The sequence below is a fragment of the Heterocephalus glaber genome, unplaced genomic scaffold (assembly GCF_053883595.1).
Source record: "Heterocephalus glaber isolate CG9 unplaced genomic scaffold, H.glaber_assembly_v1.0 deba00001444, whole genome shotgun sequence".
Taxonomy (NCBI): Eukaryota; Metazoa; Chordata; class Mammalia; order Rodentia; family Bathyergidae; genus Heterocephalus; species Heterocephalus glaber.
This window is the reverse complement of record NW_028258297.1, coordinates 921329-938958: the sequence shown is the minus strand read 5'-3', so window position 1 is coordinate 938958 and position 17630 is coordinate 921329. Positions and strand designations below refer to the sequence as shown.

At 53.3% G+C, this 17630-nt stretch overlaps 1 protein-coding gene across 9 annotated transcripts in view; it reads right to left on the bottom strand.

Moving 5' to 3' along the window:
- The window catches only part of Brd1 (bromodomain containing 1), a 42480-nt gene that overhangs the window by 10771 nt on the left and 14079 nt on the right, over positions 1-17630 (bottom strand). For all 9 annotated transcript variants that reach the window (XR_015452203.1, XR_015452201.1, XR_015452202.1 and 6 more), the window contains exons 3-7: positions 12872-13028; positions 8538-8669; positions 8075-8203; positions 7395-7707; positions 5226-5486 (exon numbers count right to left, since the gene is read on the bottom strand). Coding sequence is in view for 6 of the 9 variants with exons in the window: in XM_087213664.1 (XP_087069790.1) it covers positions 5226-5486; positions 7395-7707; positions 8075-8203; positions 8538-8669; positions 12872-13028 (992 nt within the window). In the remaining 3 variants the exon portion in view is untranslated. The remainder of the gene's footprint in view (positions 1-5225; positions 5487-7394; positions 7708-8074; positions 8204-8537; positions 8670-12871; positions 13029-17630) is intronic.

The window sequence follows — 17630 nt, the reverse complement described above, 5'->3', positions numbered from 1 at the left end:
TTATAAATAAAGTGATTTTTGAAAACTGAAGATTATAAAGTCTATTATAAAACTTACTATAAATGTGAAGTCCACCAAATACTAATTCAATTAAGGAAACAAAGCATCACACACAACCGTCTGCTGAGCAGGGAGCGGCCCGGGGCCACTGGGTCACCCTGGGTCACGCTGTGTGCATCTTCCTAACCAAACAAGGGCTGAGGCCTGAGGCTCTCCGCCCAGGTGCAAAATTACTCTGGAAAAAGTGTGAACATATATTTCACACACACCAATATTTACACATAGCATTCGAGTTCATGACAATCTGCAATCCACATTCACTTACCTTGAGGATGACAAATAGGCACAGCATTAAGGGGGCCAAGCGAGCTCCCCGCATCGCAGTGCTTTGCACTGCAGAGGTGAGCAGACCTTAGGAGACAATGCTCTCGTCGTCCTGACCAGGGCTTTCCAAGGAGCCCAAACCTGGGAGCAGCAGGGGCCAGGAAGGACTCTTGAGGCAGGCAAGACACTCACCCCCACAGTCTACTCAGCTCTGGGCAGCTCCCTCAAAGGTCTTGTTTACCTATCTGACTAAAATCCAGTCTTTGGAAGCAGAGTGTTTTAACCTCTTTAAAAAGATACTGCAAAATTACCAACTTTAAATGACATGGAGCTGGGGAAGCACGAATAGCTTTGCACACTAAAAGAGCCCAAGGGACAGGATGGACTGTACAGAGTGTAGGCCATGCTGGGTTTCTTTTTGAGTAAGACTGATTTTGGCTACAGGAAGTGTGATACAAAACAAAGCAACAACCTGAATGAGCTACAGGAGTGTACGGCATCACTAGGTACAGTTTCATTAGAGCAGGAAACTTCCCACAAAACATGTGAAATGTGTAAGGTTAACATTTTAAATCCAAAAACTCACTCTGAAAATTAAAAAGCTTTAGAAGCTTCACTTATGCTTCTGGGCTGTCTGCCAATCTTTTGGGCGTGGTACAAGGAAAGTTCTCCCTAACTACCCCAAAGAAGAGCATGCAGGGTTGAGAGCCAGCCCCCTGGGCACATCACCCTCCCCGGTCTGGGCAGGGGATGAAAGGTCTCCTGTTCCACACGTGCCCACAGGATGCTGCAGCCTGTTACAGGCATCTCCAACACGCTGGGGACACAGAGCCTGCAATCACAGGGGCCTTCTACTCCAGAAGCTACAGACAGCAGGCACCAGCCCATCAGTCCACGGAACTCATGCGTGAGCTGCACCTGGGGACCACAGTTCCCATGAAGTGAGCTTGGGACACCCTGAGTCACTGGCACGATGGAGGGGACAGAAGCTCCCTGCTTGTTCTGCTCAACACCACTGACACTTGGGAAATCACAATCATGATGCACACTGGTCCTGAGCAGATGGGACCAGGCATGTACGGGGGCCCCATTCAAAGTCTTCTGCAGATGGTGCACACATACTGCATCCCTGTGCAGGGGCGATGGATGATGGCAGTGGCCGCCAGGGGCTGGCTGGTGTCAGGCTGGGCGGAGCCCACTTGCAGCGCCTCAGTTTGCCTCCTGCCTCTCCTTCCTCCCCGACCTCTCCCCTGCCCCGTGTCAGTGCACGTCCTGACTGAAACACTCTGAAAGTGTTCCTTGTGACCCAGTCAAGACTGCCAAGAAGGTGCCAGCACTCACCCGCCTCTCCAGCCAAGAGCCCCAGAAAGCAGTACATACACCCATCCTGCTGGCAGCAGCCCGCCACATTCTGTCCTCCATGAGGCCCTCCACTGTGGGCCACACCTCCCAGCCATGGCCACCCAACATGCTCACCCAGGCCCTGTCAGCCCTGTGGTTCTGCCCCTACTCGGTGGTCAGCCCCGCATGTGCACCCAGGTTTCCAGGTCCCCAGCCACCGCCCTGAGGTTGCTGGATGCCATCCTAGCGTTTACTGATGGACAGAGAGGGCGCTGGAGATGTCGGATGTAAATCCTTCTCCCTGCTGGGACCCACAGGCCATGAGACCTCCCTGTGCCTCAGTATCCTCACATGTAAGTGAGAAATAGCAACACCTGCATCCTGCTAGGTGTCTGTGAGGGGGATTCCACTACCACCATCCATGCAGTGCACCCCAGCAGCTGGGGTCCATCAGAAGCCCCTGGGAAAATCTGCAACTATGAAAGTTCTTTTCAAAAGCTCACTGGCTACCACCCATTCCATGCTGTATTTAACTGCATGTGAGAAATGTTCTATTAACTGCTCTGAAAAGCTCCACACAACACGAATGCAAGTCTCAGCCATGAGACGCCAAGCCAGTCCCACAAAGCCCATCTGTCCAGGACCCATCCTGTATACACAGCAGCAAAACCACTGGCCAGGACACAGCCTCCCACAGGACGCCACCCAGACTCGCTGCACCACAGGACAGAAGGGCCCAGTGCACCTGCACTGCATCCCACACCGGCCACCAGGCCCCTCAATGTTTCTACCAAAGCCATGGCAGCTCCAGAAACCACAGCACAGGGTGGGGGGCTCCAACCCATGCTGCCAACCACACTGGCCCCACATGCCTGCTCCCACTCCGTCTTCTACAGTCAGGAAAGAACAGAGTTCACACAATGTATTCCTGAGCAAAAACCCTTAAAACACACCTGGTGGTGTGCCCCATGCAGCACGTGTAAATGGCAAGAGCGCCAAGCTACTCTGCATACAGCAGTGCCTCTCACTGGGCTCCCTGCAGCTCCACCAGCCCTGCCTGCCCTGCCCTGCACCCACTAGCTATCTGAGCCATGGCCTGAGAACCCGCATCCGCTCTACAAGCTCATCACCACCTCTCCGCGTGTGCCTCAGCCCTCGACCCACAGGATCGGGAGGATGAAGTCAATGCGAGGCACACAGACACCTCACCCCTGGCTCCAGCAGACTAAGCCCCGGCCAGGCCAGAAGTCTCCTTCCCTGATCTGGACGCCTCAGACCTCACACCCAGCAGTCACCCTACTCGTGCTTCTGCAAACATAAATCATCCAGAGCTCACATAAACACTCCAACAACCCAAGAGACTGTCTGATACTAAGGACTGCCTTTGGGTATGACAATATCGGCATTGTATTTTAGGAAAAGACAGGCTCCATGTCTCAGAGGAGCAGGCTGAAGCTCTTGAGTATCTGCTTGCTGGCCCCTGTGAACGCCTGTCTGCACGTATGCTCAGGCACACTCCCACCCCGGGGCTGGTTGTACCTGGGCTCCATCTCTTCTTTAAGGGTTACTATGTGTCTCCCTTCCCTGCTCTACCTCAGAGCAGGTGGCCAGGCTGCTTCTTTCTCCAGCCCCTTCCTCTCAGCTAGGAGCCCAGGCACATTAGACACCTGGAAACCTGCAGCCACTGCAGGCATTCTCTTGGGACCCCACGCACTTTCTTTAACGGGGCCAGCACTGCAAAGAAACAAGGCACCAGCTGGCCCCTTCTCGAGGAAGGGGGACTTGGAGGAACACCCTCAGCCCAGTAAGCCCAGTGCCAGAGGTCAGGGCCTTTGAAGAAAGGACTGAGAAGCCAAACGCCCCTGTGTAGTAGGAGGCCAGGTCTGCCTGGAGGACCAGGCCAAGGTCTGGCTATTCTAACGAAGGTGACTGACTGGTGGACAAGCTCCTCTCTCACTCACTCTCCCCGGGTCAACAGTAGCACACAGACCAAGGAGTGGGCAGACCCCAGGATCATCCTCAGCCTCAAGAACGCCTCAGCCACCACGGGAGCCAGGCGACGACACCATCTGGGACCCAGCAGGGCACAAAAAAAGAGCAGCTAGGGTCCTGCATGGGTCAGGCAGTCAAGAGTCCTATGAGCAAATGCCCCTCCAAAACACAAGGCAGAGAAGTGCCACATGCTCACAACAAAGGCTTCTGAAGAACAGGAAGCCCACATGCCACCGGAGGAACAGAGCCTCCACCGTGAGCACGGTGAGGAAGGGGCGGGAGCGGATCCCAGGCAGACACACTGAGATGCCTTCCAGGACAAGGAAGCCCCCCGGCACCGGCACCGGCACCGGCACCGGCACCAGCACAGCCTCCTGAGGCAGAGCCCAGGGAACTACACGGTGGGAGCTGCAGGCCTGCCAGCACTGGGAGACTGTCACTGCAAGTGGCTTACACACTGCTGACACCATGTCCTCTGGGGCAGAGCAGCACCACCTTTACTGACGCAGGCACCCAGAGATCAAATGCACTGATGACCAATTACATCTGTCTTGTTCGATTCCTATCCTGGGGAGCCAGGAAAAACTCAGGAAGCCAAACTGCTAACAACAGTGGCAGGAACAGGCCCTACCCCACTCCCCACTTTGTACAACTGAAAGGCGACTGTCCCCGGGGAAGTGGAGAGTACACAGGGTCACTCACAACCCTCTGGCTGCAGTGCTCACCTCCAGCGCAGCACCCTCCTGCAACCTGCACACCAGCTTCTCACCAGCCAGCTCAGCTCTGTACCGCATTCCGCTAGTTTCCCACTGGATATATGGGTTTCTTCACCTGCCTTTCCCTCCTTACTGCCGGGGCCTTTCCCCAGTTGTCCCTCCACATGGTTGGGAGTTGCGGTGTCCACTGAGGTCACTTATAGGAAGGGCTGCAAGGAGCAACAGTGGCCTCTATCTGAAAGCACCCCAGCCCCTTCCCACCTTCACCACCTCAGGGACAGCGGCTCCATCCTAACAGTTTGAAACAGCCTCTCAAAGAGCCCTGTCTGGCTGGGCGTGGTGGCCCACACCTGTAATCCCAGCAGTTGGGAGGCTGAGCCAGGAGGATCACCGAGAGTTCAAGGCCAGCCTAGGCTACACAGTGAGTTCAGGGCCAGCCTGAACTACAAATCAAGACCCTGTCTCAAAAAAAAGAAAAAAAAAGAGCCCTGTCTCACAATCTAATGCATAAACAGCTCTCCCTCAATTTATAAAACACACCAAAAGCATTTATTTACCTTTACTCTTCATCATAGGGTAAGATTAGATTCTCTTAGAAGAGTTTTTTAGGTCCATATTGAGGAAAAAAAAAATCTCAATGTGTGCCTCAAAGATCATGAACCATGTAAGTGCCAGCATAGAGCACAGAGGGCACAGACTGCAAAGTCTTCTCAAAAACAAACAAAACTGGTGGGAAGACCCAGTGACCAGAGCTTCATGAACTTCAGAACTCACAAATCCGCAACAAGCGTGGAGCCTCACTAAAGCCACTAGGCCGACCAAGGCAGGGCGAAACCCCGTGGCAGTGCTTACCTTCCTCACCCACATCCGGCCCCCGCAGGGTGCTGTCCTCCTCCAAGCCTCCGGGGCCAGGCCCCGCTGCGGGGGGCTGGCTGTGCTGCTGGCTCAGCTTGGTGCGCAGGAGGGCGATCTCCTTTTTGAGCAGCTTTGCCCGCTTGCTCCTCGAGCCACTGGACTTCATAGAGCAGGTGAGGTCCAGCTTGTCCAGCAGCTCCCTCAGCTGCTCCTCTAGACCCAGGTGGGCCCTGTTGGCTGGGTCCAGCAACCTGTCCACTGGATCAGAGGACACCGTGTCAGTTGCCAGCTCCTCACTCAACCGTCCGTGACACTCCTCAGCCAAGGCCCAGCACGGCCACGTGAGGCTGTGCACAGGGCCCCTCAGCATGCTCTGAACCCACTAGAAACACAGGAAGCTCCTGAAGGAGATGTCGACCCTCACAGCCACAGGGAATGGGGATGGCATGGCTGCAGCAGGGACCAGCCAGGTCCTCCTGTGCAGAGAGCCGGCTCTGGCTCCCAAAAGGCACACAAGGGCCAAGGGAGAGTGTGGGCACAGCCAGCCTCCAAGCACAGACAGCCCACACAGGGTCTGCCAAAAAAAGTGAGTGTGCAAATGTGAACCTGGTGCTGTTTGCATGTCACAAATGTCATCCTAGCCACAGCCCACAGACCCCCTCTGAATTCCTAGCATATTTATTATAAAAGTCTCTACAATTTCCATTTCAACAAACTTCCAAAACCTATAAAGGACAAACCACCATAAATTAGCAACAGATGACTGAAAAACTAAATTACTCTTTCACGCTATCTGACAACAAAACTAGGAGCCAGAGGAAGGGTAAGGGCAAGAGGGAAAAGACAAAACACAACACAGGTCTATCCAGCTGCAACAGCCCATGTCCTCCAGAAACCAAAGTCCTACCAAAACACCTCATCCACACAGGAAGTAAAGACTAGCATCAGGAAATACATGAAAACATACCTACAGTGTAATGCCATCACTGCTGCAAACAAAACCTCACACTCCTCACTTGGAAAACATTTACATCATCTGAAGGCCCGGAGAAAACAGTCCCGGATTGCCCTTCCCTTCCTACACAGGACCAGCAGCCCTGTGTCAGCCTACACCAGCACACAGCAGGGCCAATGCTGTCAGACAGAGAGCAGGCACCCCTCAGAGCTTGGGCTCCCCCTCTCCACCCAAGCCCAAAACACGGCAGGAGAAACAAAGCAGGACTTCTCAACCCTACTTTCCCTTTCACAGAAAGGCTGTGTGGAAATCCATTCAGCAATGGGCATGATCATTTCTCAAAGGCACTGACTTAGGTCCCCAGCCCTGTCCATTCAAGGGCGTCTGGAGGCCAGAGGGGAGGACATGGAGACTGAGGCCACAACTGCTGCATGAGGGAGGAGCAGAGGGAGCGGCTGGGCCAGGACAGCCACCTGAGGAGTGACGGAGGTGGCCAGGCCACCTCACAGGACTCAGTCCCAGCCTGTCAGTGATTTGCCAGGAAAAAGGCAGGCCAAGAAACCAAGAATGCAGACCTCCGAACAAACCACCAGACACCATGGCTTCTGCTAGCAAGTGTGAATGCAGGAAAAGCACACTCAGATGCTCCACCAACCACCCAGATGTGCACGCCACTCGGCAAATGCTAACTGGGATTGACCACCAGGGGCAGCAAGGGTCCCACTGACTACCTGGAGGAGGAGGTCAGACAAGTGAGGGGCAGGTGAGCCCGCGGAGGGCGCCCTAGAAGCTCAGGCCCATGCTGGGGCCAGTAGTGTAGGACATGCCGTGCAGGGACCTTTCTGCTCGTGCACACACCTCAAAGCCAAGGACCACAGCACAGCCAGTGACGGTTCCTAGCAACACTTCTGCTGCAAGACACCCTCGGAAGCCACCAGCACCACTCTGAACACAAATCCCCAGCTCCTCTGCCTTCCTGGTCTATACCACAGACCCGAGCAGCCACCAGCCACATCTCCCGAGTGGGCAACAGAACACAACAGGGCCCGCATGAGAGGCACCATGTGGACCAGGCAGCCCAGATGGCAGAAAACAAGGACCACACCCCAGCCCCTGCTGCAGCAGTGCCCCGTGACCTCAGGGGATCTGAACACTGCCCATCTGCTGGGAAGCCATCCTCCCGGCTCTCGCTGGGTACGGGGGGTTCTTACCATCTTCCCAGGAGAAAGGCCTCCGAGGGGCCTCGGCAGGCCGCTCAGGCAGGTGCATTCCCGAGGCCTCTTCCAGGCCGACGCTGTCCACCTGGCGCCGGGCCTGCCTCAGAACAACACCGCCCTGATCACGCAGCCTCACTGCGGCTCTATAAAACACGGTGTCCTTGGCATTGTACTTCATGCAGTTATCTACAATGAGATTAAAATCCTCCTCAAACGCACGGAGGTTTCTATACCCTTGGGCTTCTAGCCGCTTCCTCATTGTGGCAAAGTCCATGGGATGTTTGATGTGATCCAGATAATCTGGCACCTGAGTTCAGGGAGGAAAACAACCATTTACAAACCAGGATTCCAACCTGTTATCTATGTAACTGGTGACATCTGAGAGCCCCCACGCACCCCCAACTGTTTGCAAACAGCTAACAGCACACACTAGGCCAGCCAGACACACTCCCAACCTCTCCAGGGACCCTCCTGACCCAGGTCCCCTTCCTAGAAGCACAGCCAGCCACCAACAGCAAGGGCTGGAGTGCAAACTGCCACCCAGGCCCTCCAACACTTTACATTGAAACGTGTCACCCTCTGTGATCAAACACACACATCACATGAGAATGAGAACTGGGCACAAAAGGGATGTGTCCCCCAGTCATCGAGACATGACAGATGGCGACACGCACCTCCTTCAGACTCACGGGCTGGGCGAAGATCTTGGCAGGGTCCTTGTCCTGCAGCTGCTCAAGCACCGAGCGCAGCAGCACAGTCAGAGGGGTCAGCCGCAGCTCCATGGCCATCTGCTCCACCTTCACCTGGGACCACAGCATTGCCATCTCAGGGGACCATGGCCACTCCACACCCACATGCACACAAACACCCGCCCCCCGGCTTCAGACACCACTGCGTCACCCACACAGTATGGCCTCATGCCTGGTGCCTCTGCACTGCCCTGTGCTGCCAGAGCTGTGCTGCCTCCAAGAAGATCCCAGAATCCAGCATGCAGTCACCTGACCTGACACACGTGCAAGTGGCACCATGGAAGGGCCAGTGACAGGAGGACATGATGGGAAGTGGGGACAGTGGCACAGGGGCACCTGGCCACCCCTGGGACACCGGGGACAGCCGGTGAGGGGCAGGTGGCCTCACCTGCTCGCGCTTGAGCTTCTCCCGCTTGCGCAGCAGCTCGATGAGCAGGCGGGCTCGCTCCAGGTCATGCCGCAGCCGCTGCCAATACTTCAGCTTCTCTTTGGCTGCTTTCATCTCCTCATCATTTTCTCTCTGGGAAGTGAGGCAAGACTCCTGTCAGTCACACACCCCAGGCTTCTGGCAGGGGTGTCAGCTGTTTTCACAGCAACCTAGACTTGCCCTTGCTGGAGCCCCATCACTGCACCATGACAAGGGGATGAGGGAGTGGAGGTCCAGGGGCACTGTGGTCCCAGAGACTGACCACCAGGTGAGCAGGAGCAGAGGGAGAGGCTGTGGAGGTACCAGGCACACAGAGAGCACAAGGCTGCATCTGGCCTGCCCCATAGCAGAGTGGAGCCCAAGCTCCTGCTCCAGACACCACAGTCCTGTGCTCCCCCACCTGCTCCTGCAAGACTGGGTGCTCTCTACAGTTCCCTCTCAGGGACAGAATGGTTCCCTGGCAGCACATACTCTGACCTTACCACAGCCCACCCCAGACCATTTCCATCCCATCATCAAGGCAAAAGCTCTGGAAAAGCCACACCAGATGAGGCAGGAGAGCAGCTCAGCGTCTGCCTAGCCACAGGCATCGTCCCTGAGCAGAATGAGTGCCACAGCCATACGCACCGCCCCAAGGTCTCACAAAGACCCTGGTGGGAGACACCTGTACCCACAGGGGCAGGGCAAACAACACATCCCCACTGCAGCTATCAGGGTCCCCAGCAGGATGGCCAGAACCCTCCCCAGACAGGAACTCACCACCAAAGGCCTTCCTGCCTCAGCATCCACACCCTTGACATTTCCCACACCTCGTCCAACCACAGGACAGGCACTGCCCTCAGTTTCTGGAACACAATCCCCCACCAGACCCAGACCCTGGGGACTACTCTGTCCCCAACTACCAGAGGACATCAAAGCACTGAGCTTCCAAGGCCCTGGGAGCATGCTTAAGGGCTCAGGAGGGTCTGAGAGCCAAGACTCTCAGGAGCTGACTCAGCCTGCGGAACCAGCCCTGCATCCCCCAGCCAGATGGCTCCTATCCACCAAGCAGCTTTAGCATGAGCCCAGGGAAAACCTTAGTGCTACTCAGTCCTCGTGCATCATATCAGGAGTAACAATAAACAAACCCAGTAACACCTAAAAGGTGAATCTGGAAAACCAGATTTCCCTGAGCATGAAAAAGCTCCTGCCCACTCGCTGGACAGAGTTCTGAGAGGACCAGAAGGACACTTGTCCTGGTAACCTGTGAGACAGAGAAAATCTACCCACTGCCCACAAGCCCTCCCTGTGGATGTGTGGATCAGCAAAACTCACTGGTTTGCTCGTGGCCTAGTGTCAATAGAGATGCAGCCTGGCAGGTCATGGTCACGCAGAGGTGGGGCGGTGTGGCCAGCGCTGTGCGCAGCCCATGCCCTCAGAGTCCACTTCCTGCTTAAGAGGCAGCTCCAGACACCACAGCACAAGACTGGGTGACCTCTGAGATGGGGAAGTGCAGCAGTGGCCAGGGCCACCTTCAGAAAACGTTGAGCACCACAGAGCTTGCCGCTCCTGCACAGAAGACGGATGGGACACGGCCACCATGGCATGAGGATGGCTCAGGTTCTGACTGAAGACCCCTACACTGGGGACGGCTCAGTGCACAAGAGACATAGGCCAGCTCTGCAGCAAGGGTCCCACCCCAGCCAAGGGCAGGTGGCCCAGTAGGAGCGCCCCCAGGGGCACGGAGGAGGGCAGGGAGGAGAGGGGCACACAGCCACAATGCTCAGCCAAAGCCAAGCAGCCACCCGGCTGCTCCCTCCTGGGCACATGGCAGGGGACAGTGCAGGCCCTTAGAACCCTCCCTCAGAGCAGCCCTCTGCGTCTCATCCGCTGTCCACCTGGAAGATCAGCCACAGGAGAGACAGGCCTGCTGTCCTCACCCAGAAACAAGGGCAGATCAAATTCTAACATCAAATATTTCCAGTTTCAAAGCGTGAGGCCCTGGGTTTAATCCTCAGTCCACAAATAATACATAAATAAATAATAAAAATTAAAATTTAGACCAGACACACCAAGTTTCCAAGATTCCCTGAGCAGCATCACTGTTCCAGACACCCCTAGAACACCAACCTCACTAGGACAACACAGGGGAGCAGTCTGAGGCCTGCACCCCACATCCTACCTGCCCCAGGACAGCACACCAGGTGTCTCTGCCCACCAGACACAAGTGGCTTCTACAGCCCTTGCCACAGTGGGTCTCCCCAAACCCCTGAGCCCAGAGGAGAACACAGGGCACCTGTCTCCAACCGCCTCATACGCCGGACTCAAACGCGCACAGCTCTTTCCACGCCCTTCCCTGGGGCAGAGCCCTCATCCTCAGCCCAGAGCACAGCCACCTGGGCTTCAGGCTCTCCTGGGGAACACACTCCCTCCTCCAGGAGTCTAGATCTCAGCCCGAGTCTCTAGCCATCCTTCCATCCTTCCAGCCCATCCCCACCCATGCCCCTCTTGTTCTGAGCCCCCGCACATGCGAAGTCCCAACCCTACAGCTGGATGGCCCCCAGGCCATATCAGTGCTGTATCTTTTTGGGGGGGGGGGTTGAACCCAGGAGTGCTCTACCACAAAACTATATCCCCGGCCCTTTTTTCTTTATTTTCTATCTTCAGACAGGGTCTCACTAAATTGTCCAAGCCGAGCCTGAACTTGGGATCCTACGTCAGTATCCCCAGAGTGCTGGAACTGCAGGCATGCACTGCATTCCATCTTTGCAACTTTGATACTTGTTCCTTGGTGGCTGGTGCCCTGGCATATGTGGAAAGCTAGGGCCCTTCCAGATGGAGATAAGATCTAAGGTCTGCATTCTTGACTTCTTCCACCACGACCTCCTTCCCTCGTCTCCACCATCACTGAAGCAAAGACCAAAGCCTTAGTCCAGCCAGTGCCCACCCTCACCACAGGCTCTGCTGCTCCCTGCCTCGATGCCCATTCCACGACTCTGCATCAGCAGGCTTCTCCTGCCCAAGGCCCTCTCCTCTACTGCTCAGGGCCAAGCAGCCATGCATGAGAAAGGATGCACAGAGAAGAGCAGCAGTGCTTGAGAACACGGTGGGATGAAACACCTGGCTGATTCGCTCAGCAAGCAAAACAATTCCTGGGAGCCCCTGCTCCACACCGGGCACTTCAGGACCTGGACACACAGACTCTCCAGGGAAGCAGGTGTACCAGGTCACACCCAGATGCCGCACAGGGGAGCAGCATTCGTGAGGCCAATTGTGGGACCCCAACACTGCACAGCCAGCAGGCACCATGGTGCCCATGAGCAGGTCCCACCCACAACCCTTACCAGGAACAGAGACTCTGGCATCAGAGCAGACAGTGACCACAGGCCTGGCCCGCAGCACTGTCCACAGCCACCCACACCAATCTAAGCTCCACCCAGACCCCACAGACGTAATCGCAAGGGTGCAGCCTGACAGTTCTGTCCCCTGCTCAGTGCTACAGTAGAGGGTGACCCAGGGACTGTGAGGCTCAGCCAAGTCACCCCAGCTTAGCCCAAAGAAGTGTGACCAAGGACTGGCCGCCTTTCATTACAGAAGAGTGAGCAGAGGCTGCCAGACACAGATGTTTTGGACAACGTGCAGAAAAACGCATGTCTGTTTTCAATTTTTTTTTTTTTTTGGTACTGGGGATCGAACTCAGGACCCTACATTTGTGAGGCAGGCGCAGTGCCACTGAGCTACATCCCTGGCCCTGTTTTCAATTTATTTTTGTGACACTTTTGCCACCTCTTTACTTTCCAAGTCCATCCTCTCGAGACTGTTTCATAGTATCAGGTGGTTCCACAAACCCAAATTAACTGCTAACATGCTGGGTATATTTGGATTTGTTCCCTTAGAGAGGAAAAGTCTGTTCTCTCTCACCTGAGACTCCATGCTCTTCCCTGTGGTCAGCACTGAACTACCCTTCGGAGCCAAGGCCTTAAACAAATCACCCCAGACAAGACTCCTGGCTCTCAAGGCTCAGGATCTTGGCAGGCCGCCCTCCCTTCTGGTCTCACCCTGTACCTCTGCGCATTTCCCTGGTCTGACCCGCTGTCCCCAGAGCTGGCAAAGCACCAAGCACAGGGTAGACACTCCATCAGGGTGTGCAGGATGGCAAAGAAGGAACAATTTAACACTGAAGACCCCCAAGCCAGGACACGGAGGTCACCTGCCCAACCCACAGTGCCTCAGCCAAGGGCCCAGTGCCCAGCCTAAGCCAGGTGCCCCTCTGCCACGGGCACACAGTGTCAAGGCAGAAGAGAGTGCACACCTACCTGCTGCGTGCTCCTCTGGGACTGCAGGCTGGACTGCAGGCGCCGCAGCAGGGGGGCGCCATTTCTTGACAGCCTCTTGAGTAACCAGTAGCTGTGGGCTCGTTCCACAAACTGCTTCTTCCGCTGAATGGCCACCTGATTCGCAATCCTATTTAACCTAAAACATGGAAAAACTCAAGAGTTTAGCTTGGAACCAGTACATTACAACATTCTCATCAAGGAAACTAGAAATGACAGTGTTACTCATAACAAAACCACATGTGTTCACACTTTACTTTTTTCCCTGAGCCATAACACAAGTAATATCTACCATCCTTGGTTATGCAGAAACAAGGTCCATAATCTCCAGCTATCTAAAGATTTCATCTACTTTTAATCCAAAGTATTTGTGTTTAAACATCTAGAAAAAAGTGGAGCACAGCCTTACACACCGTCATTCTCCGTGTGCTGTCCTATCCACACACGGGCTGGCACAGGCCACTGCCAGCTGCAATGCAGAGTGGCTGAGCCCCAGGCCAGGCTCACAAGCAGATACCACTGGCCAAAAGGCAGGCAGCTGCCCCGGGGCTGGACAGTCTGTCCTCGCTAAGTGACAACAGGCCTCTCTAGGCTCCTGAGAAACTTCTCCTTTAGGTAGGGCCTACAGATGCTGAGGGGTAAAAAACCCCTACATGCATGGAGAAGATACCCTGGAAGGCTGGCGGCAGCTCTCCCGCCCCCTTACTATATTTCCAGCTGGAACAGAAAATGGCTCATCAGTTTCCGCACAAGGACACAAAAAAGCAACACAATTTAATCCAAAACCGAAACTTTAACAAAATGCACCAAGAAGGTATTCCTCATTGTTATACCAAACATTGCAAAATTTTAGGATATCAAGAAATTGTAAGTTCACATATTTTAAAGGGATATAAATCAAAAGTTTTACAGACCTGAGGAACAAGCGCTTCAGGTAGAAACACAGCCCAGCTGCAACTGACTTGCTCCTGAGCCTGTTCTAGACCTCATGGTCACCTCCAGCTGAGCTCAGCAGCTCAAGGTGGCCCCAGGCCCGGCCACCAAGTACATCACCAAGGGCAGACACCACAAGGACACTCTGATGGTGGAGCGAGGACAGGCTCTAGCAGAGGTGAGGGGTCACCTGGACTCAGACCACAATCCCACACAAGGCTGCATGCCCCAGGACGGGTGCATACCTTTTGTGTGGTCTTTGCTTTTCTTCCATTTGCATAAGGAATCACCTGTGTGCGATCAACTACCTCAATCCTAACACAGACAGCTCAACAGAATTTTTAACAAGATTACAGATTATTTTAACACAGTACTTTAGGTTATTTTATTGATGAGATGAGGCAATATAGACACAAGTATCTTTTAACAATGTGAAGGCCCAGAGAAACTCTGCTTGGCAATTTGCTTTATAAATTAAGATTCTGACCTTCCTCATAAAACAAGCCAGCACCTCCTCCCGCATCAGGATTTCTAGAAATGTTAACAGCCACAGACTGTGAGTCACAAGGCTCTGCTAAGAACACACTTGAAGTGTGTACCCTAAGGTATCCATCCACACCATATGTCAGGTACTGGTTCTGTCTGACGAGGAGAAGCATCCCAAGAGGGAGTCAGATGACAGGCACCTCACCACACCCTTCCTGGAAGCAGCCCAACCACTGGCCAACACGTCTACCCCTCAACAGCCACCCACAGAGTCCCAGGCCCAACAACCACCTCCCAGAAAGTACAGGGCAGAACACGCTACCCCACAGCATGGACACACAGTCAGCACAACCCAGCCAGGGGCGACTGCACTCAAACCTGAAGAACCCACTTCTACCACACTACAGAGAGGCAAGCCCAAGCGGGACCCTTAGGACAGAGATCAAAGAACACGGGAGTGTGCAGTCTGGATGCGGAGTGTCCCAAGGGTCCACATACACAAAGCACAGTCCCTGGCATGGCAATATTAAGAGTGTCAGGTCTTAAGAGGTGGTACACAATGCAGGTTGAAGTAATAGCCGCTCCTGCTCTGGCTTCCTATCTGGCTTGTGACCTCCCTGCCACTCATATCCATGCCATATGCCACTTGCTGCAATGTGACTCAGCCAGAGCACAAATCAATAGGGCTGCCCTAACTCAGACATGAGTTAAACAAATCTCTTTCCTTTATAAAGGTCCCAGCCTCAGCTAGTTTGTTACAATAGCTGAAAACTGTCTAATACAGGTATAGTATCAAAGGTACAGAGAGCTGAAGTATTTAGGGAAAAGGATAAAGTGAGTCCCACACAGGTCTGGATGGTGCCTGGTCCTAGCAGTGGGAAGGAACTGTCTTCTGACATGGATGGCAGTTACAAGGGGGTTCACAGTCATTTATTAATCCACACAGTTATTTTATGAATGTGATTCTGTATTCTATTTTAAAAATACTTGAACATGGCATTGGCAACAGTATACCCAATCCCACAATGAATGTAATGACTATGTACTGCGAACATGTACTAATAAAAATAAGGGTTTTTTTGAAGAGAATATTTAGGATTTTCCAAGCCTTTCTGAATACAATTAAGAAACAAAGTTTGATCCCCGGTACCAAAAAAAAAAAAAAACCAAAAAAAAAAAAGAAACAAAACCAGTGCCTCCCAGGGAAAAGTACAGAAGGTCTTGGCAATGCAGTCTCCAGAGATTTGTTCACAACAGACACAGACATGGCCACAGTGGGTGATTTGAGAACCAGGTTATTCTAAGCCTCCTGTGGCCTGAGCTGCCCACTTCTGGCTTCCAGAAAAATTCTAGGACTTAAGTGGAAGTCAGCTGAGAAACATAAGTTTGTGATTTCCAGTATTGCTTTGTAGACTATTTTTGTTTCGTTTTGTTTTGTTTTTTGAGACAGGGTCTTACTATGTAATTCAGGCTGCCCTTGAACTCACAGTGATCCTCCTGCCTCAGCCTCCCAAGTGCTGGGATTACAGGTATGTGCCACCACGCCCGGCTTCCAGTATCACTTTGGAGATAAAAAAAAAATTTTTTGAGCACACTGCTATAAGGAAACAATCTACTTTTATACAGTCTACTTCTAAATGTGACCAAGGTTTCCAGCATTCAAGTCTGTGAAACAAATCAAGATGAGAACGGAGGGTGACTCTCCCTGTAATAGCGTGCAACCTTCGTCCACAGAAATGCTAACTTGTCTCCTTAAAACCCCATCCCACTCAGAGATGCAGCCCCACCAGACATTACTTATGGCTAATAATTCACAGGTGGCCCATTTGTTTGAGTGTGTACGGAGGAAACCACAGTGCTTCAACTAAACTCCCAGCACACCTCCATGGAAACTGACGCCAGGACAGCAGTCGACAGGGCAGCCCAGGTGAAGGGCAGCCCAGATGAAGGACACCCAGGTCTTGGGTGGCAGTGCTAGGTCAAGGTCTAGTCCACCTAAATCAACTATGTCACGTCCCCAGGTGATGTGTGTGCCATCTCCAAGACCTTGGGTGAAGAATGCTGGAGTCTAGCTGGGGAGGCAGCTGAGTGGTGGAGCACTTGCCCAGCGTGCATGCAGGAGGCCCTGGGTCCAATCCCAGTACTACGGGGGAAAAAAAAGACAAGCCAGACCCTAACTCAACAAACTGCTAAACACTTATCAGACTTACTTTTGGGGCTCATGTTAAGCAGGAGTCTGACGAACCCAGGATGAGACAGAGCTGAGGAGAATGGAACAGAGCCCACACCTCAACAAGACACAGTGTTATGAGGAAAAGATTCCAAGTGACAGAGCTCAGCAAGACATCAACGTGACAAACAGGCCCGGCCCGAAAGGCTTAGAATGAGACACCAGAAAGCAGCCTCAAGAGTGCCTGCTCACAACAACCATGATGACTACTTCCACAGGGCTCAAAGACAAGTCAGACAGAACACGGGGAGGAATCACAGAAAACGAGAGGTCTCCAGAGTGCTAGCCTCAGGCACTCACCAGTCATCACAGAGGGGACGATCCCTGGAAACGAGCTGACCTGGGTCACTTTGACAAGTTCATGACAGGACGGTCGTGCATGACTGTCCCATCTTGCAGCCTGAACCACTGGAGGTTCAAGTCGGTAGGAAGGTGTTAACATAGGAACAGCCACCACAAGCACTGAGGGGACAAATGGGCCTGAGACTGCGCACTGAGAGATCCACACAGGCTGGGGTGACGCTCAGGGGTAAGCACTTGCCTAGCAGGTGCAAGGTCTGGGTTCCATCCCAGCACCAAAGAAACAAAGACGCAAACTTTAGAAACCCTAGTCAAGGAAGAAAAATCAAAACAACATACAGAATGGGAAGAACAAAACAAAACAGAACTACCATTTAAAATGACTGGCATGATCACCTTTACACCAAAAAATTCAAAAAATTAAATGTAAAACAAATCTGCAGAAAAATGTGACTTATTCAATTCAACCTGCGAACATAAAAGAAAACTAAGTACATCCATAGACTATTTTATAAACTGAATCCAGTTTAAAACTTTACTCCCACACCCGAAAGCAAAGAAAAAGATTCTTCAGAAGAAGCAGACAGATCAGCATCCCCAGCCCAACACAGACAGGAAACAGAGCCAGCTCTCCAGCCGGGCCATAGCACAAAATCAAGCAGCAGAGACCACAGCCGCTCACTCACTGGGAAGCAGTCTCAGAACAAAAGGACACACAGAGTCCACACAGTGCAGAAGCCACACCACACTCAGACCAAAGAGGGACCCCAGGGACACAGGGTCTCGACACTG